General features: G+C 39.0%; 1 protein-coding gene across 1 annotated transcript in view; it reads left to right on the top strand.

The window, feature by feature from the left end:
* Positions 1-1,356: 1,356 nt before the first annotated feature.
* slco3a1a (solute carrier organic anion transporter family member 3A1a) overlaps positions 1,357-12,780 on the top strand; it is a 37,099-nt gene continuing 25,675 nt past the window's right edge. Inside the window, exons 1-2 of the mRNA XM_077596855.1 lie at positions 1,357-2,149; positions 9,272-9,752. Of these exons, the coding sequence (XP_077452981.1) occupies positions 1,985-2,149; positions 9,272-9,752 (646 nt within the window). The 5' untranslated portion in view covers positions 1,357-1,984. The remainder of the gene's footprint in view (positions 2,150-9,271; positions 9,753-12,780) is intronic.

Below are 12,780 nucleotides of genomic sequence, written 5' to 3'. Positions count from 1 at the left end.
CTTCTCCATGCAGAACAATGAAAGGCATTTCTATTTGAACAATTCTGGCAGCGATCCGTCCATGATGACCACCTGACCACATTTGAGGTTTTGTTGGGAGTTTAGTGTTTCCCCCGCACGCACATTGCTGGTAGCAGGAAAGAATTGACAGAATGTGCGAGCAGATTCGGGGCACCAGCAACACAGTCGCCCCCTGCCAAATGAATCTTTTTTGAATAGCTAGGCGCTTTCATTTAGTCTAAACTAGGGGTGTCAGGCTCCGTTTTAGTCCACGGGCCACATTAGATCTCATGTGGACCGTGCTATTTTTTTTAATCCAAATTTTGGGATTATTTCTTTTGATTTAAAAGGACTTTGTGCGATGCTTCTTGTTCTTTTGTCGGTTCTCAGACTTTTCCAAGTGACTTTCTGTGGGTTTGGGGGTATTTAAGGTTCTTGTGCATACCCACCTCATTGTGAAATAAGCGACCCATGATTTAACTGAAAGTTCAATATCGGTATTTTTATTTTAATGTGAAGAACCAGGAGACTACTTGCAGAAAGGCACCTGCAGAAAATACTGCAGTACTAGCATTCAACATTTATGCTCTCCCGCAAAGAATGACATCATGTCCACCTTTGCTAGCAGGGTGGATGGAATTCAAGTGTCATAACAAAAAACACTCAGCAGGGAGATGAGAGGAAAATGTTGTATATACATAGTGTATATAGTGGAAATAATGGTAACAACTCACGGTGTACTGTAAACAGGTTTTTGTGACCGTATTTATGCTAATTTGGAGTTGAATTTCATAGTCCTTTGTTGTGGGTCAAAGATCAAATGTTCCTTTATCTGAAGTATTAAAAAAATCGCTGTGATCATAATAAAATTGTTAGTGTCAATGGCAATAAGAACACTGAGGCAAAAATGGAAATTACTCACAGAATGTCTGCGCAGTTTCTTTAAAAACAGTATAACTATGTCATAGTAATTAACCTCCATGCGATGCTAGCTGTTATATTAAGAAGTTTTAAAAAGTTTCAAAGCTAGTGTGAAGTGATTTCTGAAACACAAACATAAATCTGGAATTTTACATTTGAAAGTTGTAATATCCCAAAGATTACATGTTGTCATTGTAAAAAACTGTTTATTTATAAAGCAAATTGGGTGCCAATGAGTTAATATTACCAGACATTGTCAAACATATGTGGGTTAGTAGTTATTCTCTTTTCAGATCTTTGTTTTTTTAATTATATAGTACTGTTTTAAGTAGGCAATTATACATTGCTTTACACACCTAGAAAGTTGCCTGACTTATTTTTTTCCCCTGAATACCGGCATTTGACGTCATAAGTACGCGTCATGTGTTTTTGGCGTCAAAACGCCACGTTCCGCGTATCTTTATGACCTATTATTTTGGGTACCAGTCGCGCGTCCTTACTCTCTCACGGCTTTTATCTGCAAGAGTCTGCCTCTTTTTGTATTTAAGTGTGTATTCTTGTCGCCAGGGTGGAGCGCTTGTAGTGACAGCTTTCGTCCCAGAGAGTGAGCTCAGCCTCCGCCTTGCCTCCGCCTTGCCTCCCCGCGCCTCCTGTCCGGCGTCTGAGCCTCCAAGTGGGCGGGGAGACGTGGCACAGTCCCGAAGAAGAGTTGAGTCAGAGAGGCGAGCCGAGCCTCCGCGCCGAGGTCACTTTTCAGTCCCCACGGTCGTCTCGTGGAACCCCCCCCCCCTTGGAGCTCGCACGTTTCGCCGAGAAAGAAGAATAAGGAGGCGGAGATGTTTAGACGACCCGACGAGGAGTTCGGAAGTGTACCGCTTAGCCTCCCCGAGTAGACTGACTTAAGCCGCCGTTCCTTTTTTCTTTCGGGGAGTCAATAGATTTGACGACGCGGGTAAACGCGGATGTAGACGACGACGCCGCCGCGAGCTGCGCTACCCAGGCCGGCGTAGCTGCTCTCACTGCGGCGGAGCGCTCGCCGCCAACCGGGAGAAGAAGACCGGGTATGCAGGTGAAGAAGAACCGGGAGTCGCACCGGAACAGCGGTGGGGCCACCATGCTGGAAGTGGACGACCCCCGAAAGAAGTCGTCGTCCTTTTCAAATATTAAGATATTCCTTGTTTCGGAATGTGCCCTGATGTTGGCTCAGGGCACCGTCGGAGCCTACCTGGTGAGTGATTAGAAGGGCGCCGATAGGGGGGTGCTGGTGGGACCTGCCTGGGGACGGTTAGCCCACCTGGGCTCCCAGTGCAAGGCTGGTGGACGGGGAAGCAACACTGTCATGTCCGTATATATGGTTTCCAAAAAAAAGTTGACTACATGGAGAATAGCATTGCATATCCTCAAAATGTAACTTCCATTGAGTGTACTGTGAACGTCTAACCTTTTATAGGGAAAGAAACAATAGTAGTTTTACTATTAATGGCCTGCATGACCCAAAATGGGATATATTTACAGGTCTCAATTAATAAAAAATATGTTTTCATGAATCACCATTGCACTTTTAAATAGTCTAGAATAAATACAAATTTACACAATTTTAATAGGAATAAAAGAAGATCAAATGTGATGAAAATATAACCTTATTCGCGTAATTGTTTTTCATACTAGTTATTATTTCCCATTGTAGTTATCTTTCAGTGCAATGGGGTGCTGCCAACGTTCCCAAGCTAAAATGGATCGGGCGTCAAACAGGTTAATTGTACATTCTAAATGAATAATTACAGATCATAACCGTGTCTTGTTTTCACTTTTAATATTCTTTCCCTATTTTAAAAAACAGTATCATGAAGACTGTTCTCCTGCTTTCATTCATTAAAACAAACTTAGCAAAGTCCAAACTACTTAACTGTAGTAAAATACAATTTATAAACAATTGCAAAACAATCAAATTCAACCGCAAAAAAAAGCAAAACATGTTTTGCTGTGTTTCCATTACCGGTTTATTATATAATCTGGCAGGGTCTATATGGAAAAAATAAAGAGCTTTGAGAACTATTATTATGTCAAATTAGTGAGAATTGTTGATCATGGGCGTTTCCAAAGCTGCAATCCACCAATGCAAGTAAGAATTAATTCGACTTGATTTCTGGCACAGATAGACGTCCAATCCATTGGAACTAGGGGAGACTGGCACTGAATATGAATTCCTATCACATCAAAAGATTTGTCCAAGAAACTAAAATATTGCTCTTAATGTACATTGCCGTCAATGGCAGACCAAAAAGCTGTAAAAATATTGATATAAACCTCTGTGACGTCTTACAAACAAGCTGCAAATGTGATAATCATTCTTTAATTCGTTTTTGAAAATAGAAACGTCCAAACATCTGACCGTTCACCTCACGACCCCAAAATTGAATCTCTTCCATTTAAAAAAATCTTGTTTGCTAATAATCGCTTTATTGGTTGTTGTTGTTGTTGTTGTTGTTGCGTAGTCATACAGAGCAAAATACATAATAATCATAGTCCTTTTCTCCTGAGTGCGCCATCCCTTCGGTGGAAATCATTTAAAAAAATGTTGGCTACCTCCTTTAATGAAAGAGCTAAACTAATCAATGACCTCAAAGCGGTTTCATCTCAAGATTAACTGCCTTTTTTTAAGATGCCAACATTTTATTGATTGTCCCGCCAGTGTCTTTCAAGGTTAACTCTTTCACCTTACTGTATTCTTCTACTGCCACAAATTTGATTAAAACGAAACCCAAAGTCGAGACTACCTTGAACACGAATCCGGTCCCCGCGGGACTCGCTTCGCAACTCGTCATTCCGGCATTTTCCGTGTTTATTCTCCGAGAGGCTGTTTCCTCGGCACGCTTGGAATTAATGGGGTAAATTCTTAAACTATGCTCCTGTTTGGAACACAGGAAAAAGCTGCTCTTCCTTTAAAAGTATACTCATAGGTACTTTAGCGTGCCGAAAGGTCGCTTGGGTCATGAAATATGATTGATATGAAGGTTTTAGAACCAGGATTGTCTCGGACTGATGTTGACGGCGAGAAGCGTTCAATCTATTTGAACTGGGAGGGATGGCAGGGAAATTTCTTGGAATATCTCATTGCCGTTGATGCCAGTGAATGCGTTAATACTTCTACAATACTTATTTAAGAATATAAATGAAAGCAGTGTTATTAGTGCATTTCTTATAGAGATTCTAAATTGACCGGATATTTCATCAGATCAATCGGAAGTCCCCCAAAATGAATATAAAGTTAGCAGGAAATGATGGAAAATTATTTGGACTATTCGAATGATATAAAACTAAAGAATTATATTAGAACTATGTAGGAATTATTAAAAATTGGCTCAAATCAATAGGAAGTAAACTACAGTAGTAGGAACCCAACTGGAAGTGACCCATGAATGCCCCAAATTGTACAGAAAGTGACCCTGTATTGACCCAAAACCAAGGAGTGACCCAGAAATGCCCCCAAATCCTCAAGTTTAAACCTGAATTTAAATGAAAAGGAATTGACCTAAAGTAAACACAGGAAGTGATGCAGCAACCCCCCCAAATCAAAACAAAGTGACCCAGAAATGTCATCATTAAAAGGGCAAAGTTCTGTCAGTTAAAAGGTAATAAAAACTGACCAAAAATTGTCATTCGCCCAGTCGATAAAGGCATCAATGTCTTTTGCTGTGTCTGTATTCTCACCCTCTTGCTACTGTGACAGTGAAATTTCCCGAAAGTGATCTAATCTAATCTAATCTAAGCAACCGTCATTCCCAATGGTTCTGCTTTTTAGTGTACTCATACGGAAGGACGTACTGTAACGGTTTAAAAGAACAATGAGTGGACAAGCACCTGCTCCGGCAAGCCCCGCCCCTCTTTGGCTCGGTATGACGTTCCCGGCCGATGAAGCGCCGCCAGTAAGAGTCAGTAATTGGATGAAAGGATCTAAAAGTGCTTTCTGTCAGGGCGCCGACAAGCGCGAGCCGGCTTCATTTTTTTTTTTTGCCGGCTGATAATTAGCACCGAACGCCTCATCAACACAATGCCACGGCCAAGTCAAATGTCACAGGTGTGCAATTAGCACTAGGATTAGGCGCGCCACATATTTTTGCAAGCGATTCACCTGATACCACATCGATCTAAAACTATTTTGAGGGAAATGGAGCGCATCCAAATATCATTTTGAACAAAAGCTGACCGACATGAAAGCCATATTATCGAAAACATACTTTTTTTGCTCATCAGTTGTAAAGCCCAAAATAAGGTTGCAAACCAATTACATTTAATTATTAACTTCTTGTGAATAAACTCAGATTAAAAAAATAGTCCAATGTGATACATTTGCTTCACTAGTGTAAATATAAATTGTAAAATGCTGTGTATACATCATTTTTGCAATATACTTGTATATATTTTAATTTATATAGGAAATAGTAATACAATGCGATAAACTGACCTCTTTTGATTGTCATTTTCTTGACGTATATATTTATATAGGTTTGTTTCACTATTGCAACTATATAATATAGTACTGCTTATGTATTTTAAACCATGTTGAAATTTTAATCTACACTACAGTTAGGAGTTATAGTATTGATTCTTTTATGAGTTAACAGCTAATAATGTATTGATTCTTTTGGTATCCCAATTGTTTTTGATATATTTGACAACCCTACCTAGACTACACAATACAATATATTTGTTATTTGCTTCTAAACCTTTAACATTTCAAAAACGTCCATTTGACTGTCCAAAGCTCCGTTGTGCTTGTCATCGCCAAGTTTGTTATAAAAAAAAAAAGCAAAACCAAAAAAATGCCTCTTTACGACATTGGTTTCTCCCTTGTGATGTCGGAATGGCGCCTTGTTTGGGTGAGGTTTATTTGGTTGCCAAGCAACATGTTAAACACTCTTGAGCTGGGAGCTTGACAACATGTCCATGTGGTCTCCTCCTTCTTCCTAATGGCCACTCAACTTTGTCGAGGACACGCTCTAAAATGGCGACTTTTCCATTATTGGCGATGAGATGGGAAGGAAAATTGGGGAGTGTCGTCGTTACAGTGGCGGAAGCAGTTGGCTAGCATTGTTTAGTTACGCTTGAAAAATGTGTGGGTCAGGCCTCTACTGTTCTTAAAATATCCAAAAAAGTACCTCGCAGAAAAATATCATGCTCCCACAATGCAACTGTGCAACAAGTCAAATCCAGAGATAGTGCGTATTTGCACCTGGGCGGGTATAGTTGGTCCAAAGTTGTATTCGGCTTGGGATTGGCTGCATTTTTTTTTGCCCAAAAATGCAACATTTTCTGTTTTCATGGAACATTTCAGGCATCGTTTTCTTTTTAATTCATAATGGTAATGTTAGGCCAAGTGAATTAGTTACTTATGAATACTGCACAAAGTTAGCGCACCCATCCAATTTGACAGGAAAACTATCTATACAATTAGCATTGCATTATGGGATTTTTACACCAAAAGACAGGCAGCTCACTGTCGTCGTTCAGTTGAAAAAAAGTATTCTCACCTACTGCCTTGAAAAACAAAGATGGTTGTTAAAAAATTGCAGTCAACTTAAAATATCAGGAATGGCAGCTTTTTGCTTGTTAGCTGTTCTATTTGTGTGAAAGATGCCATTTGCAATTGCCTTCATAATGACATTGTTTTCTAAGTGGGTTGTACAACAATGAGAGTTGGCCAATAGAATCTTCGCAACAATTAATCAACTATTAATTTATTATTTTAGATAACATTAAAGCCGTGACAACATTGATCTGTTTAAGACCAAGGGTGTCAGACTCGGGTTGGTTCGCGGGCGGCTTTAACGTCAACTTGATTTCACGTGGCCCGGACCATTTTAGACATAATATTTAGATTTTTTTTATAAATGGATTAAAAGAACTGAATTAAAAGTCCTGAATATACATTTTTTATAGATCTAAAAGAATGTTTATTTTAGCTTTTTTTAATTTTTAGATTTTACAAAATGATTTTTGAACTAAAAACACAGAAAAAAATGGATTAAAAAATACAATGATTGATTTAAAAGGGGGAAAATCAGGAAATGTAATATACACCTATACTCTTCATTTTAATTTGATCCTAAAACAGAAAGTCAGCACACATGATTTATTTTCCCGGGCCACACAAAATGATGCGGCGGGCCAGATTTGGCCCCCGGGCCGCCACTTTGACACATGTGCTTTAAGTGATATTATAGACCGTTTTTTTTAGAGGTTAACCGCTCCCGTTGTTCGTCTAACTAAAAACAGTCCATTTTCTCATTTCGGGTCACGCCCCAGTGCCCGACCAAAACCCACCAGAGACCGAATAAAAGCCATCCAAAATAAGCATGTGCACAGTGGAAGAATGTTCCGACAGTTAAGCCACAATTTATTCTCATAGTTACAATTTGGAGGAGCCACTGGGAGAATGGAAAATTGAGATGGCGGTCCCAGGGACGGTTTGGGACCCATTTTTTTTTAAAAAAAGCCTGAGAAACAAGGCGGGTCACGACGGTTCACACGGTACGGCAGTTTTCCTGGCCAGCCGTGATGACAGCTGGTAGAAGAGAGGTCACAATGAGTAGTTGGGCGTTTCAAGTCGTGGAAATGAAAGGACGAGTGGCCGACTAATGGAAAACGGCCGTCGTCTGTTGGCGAGGAGGCGCCACGCCACGGCGCAACCACTCATCCGCTTTTGATTTCATCATATTCCAATAATAAGGCGGCGTGACTGATGTGGAAAACGCAGGCCAGCCCAGCACTAATTGCTCAAAAGCTACCAAACTTTGTAGTTTACTACTCTAGTTTTCCCAAAATACGCATTTTGATTCAAAACTAAGAAAATCAAAAAAATCCAGACAATTTTTTTCTTCTTCAGGAATTTACATGATTTTTTTTTGGGTTGCAACGTCATGTTCTAAATAAGTTTTGCATTATGCGTGTTGTCAAAACATTGAATTATTTTGAAAGTTAAGTCAAGTTAAGGTCGCTTCCTTTTCAACAAAATGTCAGTTTCAAGCAGTGTTAGCTAAAACGAAAACGTGAGTAATAGTTGATTCACTGTTAGCATCATATGCTATAAAAATGGTTTTAAATTTTGAATAAATTAATAAAGTTAGTCTCCAAGTTTGTTCTACACATTTTTTTTCTTTAAATTTTGAATAACTTCATAAAATTAGTCTCCAAATCTGTTCTACACTATTTTTTTTTCTTGAAATTTTTAATAACTTAATAAAATGGGTCTCCAAATCTGCTCTACACTATTTTTGTTCTTGAAATTTTGAATAACTTAATAAAATGAGTCTCCAAATCTGTTCTACGCTATTTTTTTTCTTTAAATTTTGAATAACTTCATAAAATGAGTCCAAATCTGTTCTACACTATTTTTTTTCTTGAAATTTTGAATAACTTAATAAAATAAGTCTCCAAATCTGTTCTACACTATTTTTTATCTTTAAATGTTGAATAACTTAATAAAAATGAGTCTCCAAATCTGTTCTACACTATTTTTTTCTTTAAATGTTGAATAACTTAATAAAATGAGTCTCCAAATCTGTTCTACGCTATTTTTTTTCTTTAAATTTTGAATAACTTAATAAAATGGGTCTCCAAATCTGTTCTACACTATTTTTTTTCTTGAAATTTTTAATAACTTAATAAAACGGGGTTTTTTCTTGAAATTTTGAATAACTTAATAAAATAAGTCTCCAAATCTGTTCTACGCTATTTGTTTCTTTAAATTTTGAATAACTTAATAAAATGAGTCTCCAAATCTGTTCTACACTATTTTTTATCTTTAAATTTTGAAAAACTTAATAAAAATGAGTCTCCAAATCTGTTCTACACTATTTTTTTCTTTAAATGTTGAATAACTTAATAAAATGGGTCTCCAAATCTGTTCTACACTATTTTTTTTCTTGAAATTTTTAATAACTTAATAAAATGAGTCTCCAAATCTGTTCTACAATATTTTTTTCTTTAAATTTTGAATAACTTAATAAAATGGGTCTCCAAATCTGTTCTACACTATTTTTTTTCTTTAAATGTTGAATAACTTAATAAAATGAGTCTCCAAATCTGTTCTACGCTATTTTTTTCTTTAAATTTTGAATAACTTAATAAAATGGGTCTCCAAATCTGTTCTACACTATTTTTTTTCTTGAAATTTTTAATAACTTAATAAAATGAGTCTCCAAATCTGTTATACACTATTTTTTTCTTTAATTTTTACATGAATACAATCTTATGCAGTGGTCTACTGATAGAAAAATGCTATTTTCGATTCTGAAAATAATTGAGAAGCACTGACTTAGCCCTTTTTTTTTTTTGCTCCGCCCCCCAGGTGAGCGTTCTGACCACGCTGGAGCGACGCTTCAACCTTCAAAGCGCCGACGTGGGCGTCATCGCCAGCAGCTTTGAGATGGGCAACCTGGCGCTCATCTTGTTCGTCAGCTACTTCGGGGCCAAGGCGCATCGGCCGCGCCTGATCGGATGCGGGGGTATCGTCATGGCGCTGGGCGCCCTGCTCTCGGCCTTGCCCGAGTTTTTGACCAAGCAGTACGAGATCGGGGACACGTGGAGGACGGACAGGGGGCGGGACGTCTGCTCCGACGCCGCCAGCGCCGCCAACGCCAACGCCAGCGGCAAGGAAGCGCCGTGGGCCGAGGACGCTCTTTGCGCCAATAAGACCAACACCAACATGATGTACCTGCTGCTAATCGGGGCTCAGGTTCTGCTGGGCATCGGGGCCACGCCGGTGCAGCCCTTGGGCGTGTCTTACATCGACGATCACGTCAAGAAGAAAGACTCTTCGCTCTACATAGGTGAGTTGTGTCTTTTATTAAAATGCTGGCAATCACAAAGAGCAGGGTTCATTCTGGTCCAGTCTAGAAAGAGTTGCTTTTAAAAGCCAAATTGCCCGGAGTACATTTAGAAAAACATTTATTCCAACATATACAATATTTCGTGTGAATTTGCTCTAAACCAGGGGTGTCAGACTAGGGTTGGTTCGCGGGCCGCTTTAACGTCAACTTGATTTCACTAGGGCCGGACCATTTTAGATAGAATATTTATTTATTTTTATTTTTATAAATGGATTAAAAGAACTGGATTAAAAGCCCTGAATATTTGTTTTTTTTATAGATCTAAAACAATGTTTATTTTAGCTTTTTTATATATTTTTAGATTTTACAAAATGATTTTTGAACTAAAAACACAGAGAAAATGGATTAAAAAATGACACTTATTGATTTAAAAGGGGGGAAATCAGGAAATTTGATGTACATCTATACTCTTCATTTTAATTTGATCCTAAAACAGAAAGTCGGCACTCATGATTGACTTTCCCGGGCCACACAAAATCATATGGCGGGCCAGATTTGGCCCCCGGGCCGCCACTTTGACACACATTCTGATGAATGCAAACTATAACAATTTCCTGAGTATATGATTTCCATTTTTGGCAAAATACGCTATTTACTAATATTACAAAGTCAGTTACTGTTTATTCAAGGAATTGTGATGGATTTCAATTTCCACATTTTACACAATCCGTTCCATTTTACTTCTATAAATTTTGATGAATACAAACTATAACTAGCTAAGGATGTCAATTTCCCGAGTATATGAATTCAATTTTTGGCGAAATATGCTATGAACTGATATTACAAAATCAGCTACTGTTTGATTCAAAAAATTGCGGTGGATTTCAATTTCCACATTTAACACAATCCCTTACGTTTGACTTATAGCGATGAAAAATACTAATCAATTTTTAGGCTTTTGACATTATCTGCTGTTTCTCACATTAGAACGCCAACCATTGTTTGAGCACAAAGACGCCAATGTTTTAGTGAGTTTTAACCACTTTTTCGCTTCTGGCATATCTCGCGTTATGCCCCTATAACTTGATTACTAAATGCCTTTCACATAAGATCTGCCCCACCCACTCCAACAAGTCAGCCTCATCCCTTGGAAAGTTAACGATAGCAAAGCCAAAATATTAGTTTGATACACTCAGATTTGATTTTCCTTCCCTGATTTTAAAATTCTGCCAAATTTCCTATCTTTAACCTATTCGCCTCCATTGACTGCGATATACAGTGGTACCTCGTCATACAAAATGCTCGTCTTACGGGGGAAATTTCGATCGAATAATTTGCCCGTGATGCGGTCAAAATTTCGTGATGCGACCAGGCCAGGTCTTTTTTGCATATCTTTCGTGTATAACAATATTTACGAGCACGGAACGATTAATTCAGACGAGTTTCTCATACGACCAGGAAACGCACAACGCGCATGCAAAAAGAGGGCTTTCTGGGTAATGAAGTATACTCGTGCACACAACACCCATAGGCAATGGCAACCTTTCTCAGAATAAAACTTCATTACCCACAATCAATACGTGGGAAGTTCAGCTATGTCATTTCCTGTTATTCTTTCTTAGGAAAGAAGGTCCCGCGATCGTTCCTTAAAGACTATTTCTCGTTGGCAAGTGGTTGTGCGTTATCCTATTGTGAGGACATTTGTGTGCATCATTTTGGGAATATTTTGAAGGCAATACAACAGCAAACAGTCCATCGATAGCGAACGTGAGGGCGGAGGCGTGGCAAACCGCCAACCCGAAAAACGAAGGTAACAAAAGATTACAACAAAATTATAATTCCGTTTTGTGTAAAGTTACATTAAACGTATGTTTGAGTGTCTGTATATATTAATCCTAGTTCATTTAAATTTGTTTGTTCTGTTTACGAGTGCGTTGTCGTGGAAAAAAAACGAACCCCCCACGCCCCCAAACGTCTCTGTCTCCCGTCGGCGAAATCTGCCCAATTTTAGTTAGATTAAACACATTTCATTACTATTAAACCTCCAGTTATTTGTTACTTTGTTAATAGATGGCAAATTAGAAGAAATAAAACATTTTTTCCAGTCCAATATCCTGTTTTTGGTGTTTTTTCAGAGGGCTGGAACCAATTAATTTGTTTTCCATTCATTTCAATGGAAAACGTCCGCTCGAGTTACGAGAATCTCGTCATACGAGCTCGGTTCCGGAACGGATTAAGCTCGTATCTCGAGGTACCACTGTACTCAAAATGGAATTTTCGCCGTCCACACGGTAGTCCTCAGCCATTGGAGCAATATTTGCCTAGTTTTATGTCAACAGCGCGTGTTTGACATGCTTGACAACCAAGCACGGGCCTGTCCGCCGGTGCCAGGTGAGCACATTTTTAATCCCCCTCGCAGCAGTTTGAGCGGCAGCGGCGGCGGCGAGCCAGATGCGGGTTCGCCATCTTGGGCTCTTCTCCAGCCTTTTTCAAAGGCCAGACGGCTGCTGATGCGGCTTTTCAAAGGGTCCTTCCAACTGCTTGCGCTGCACTTTTCCTAATGCCCGATTGCCGGTCTGGGATGCCGGCGTGATGTTTATCTTTGTCCGTATAGGAAAAGTAGCTTAAAGCGCGGCGGTGGCGCTAATCCTTTGGACATTTTCAAGTTTTTTTGTTGTTGTATTGATTGCACTTTTGAGGTGTTCGTTAGGGGTTTGAATCCGACTGCGGATCAATTGTACAGCACTGAAGAAATGCTGGCGTGCCTTAAAAATTTTGCAGTTGTGTATAAAAGTGCTTGGCGTCTATTGTTTAGTACAAAGAAAGCTGGTTCTAATGTAGCAGTTAATAGCAGCGAGTTTATCGATGAGGTTTGTGGGTGTCGTCGTTTAAAAGTGCAAGGTATTCAACTTGAAAGCTTAGAAAGATAAACTCTGGGAAATAAAATGTATTGCGTCACAAAATGTAGGCTTTATGTCCCATCAAAGTCGGAGGCAACACATCCAATATTGTAGTTAAATTTATCAAA

This window comes from Stigmatopora argus, chromosome 3 (genome assembly GCF_051989625.1).
Source record: "Stigmatopora argus isolate UIUO_Sarg chromosome 3, RoL_Sarg_1.0, whole genome shotgun sequence".
In the NCBI taxonomy this organism is placed as follows: Eukaryota; Metazoa; Chordata; class Actinopteri; order Syngnathiformes; family Syngnathidae; genus Stigmatopora; species Stigmatopora argus.
Note: the sequence above shows the minus strand (reverse complement) of the source record. Positions and strands in the feature narration are given on the sequence as shown.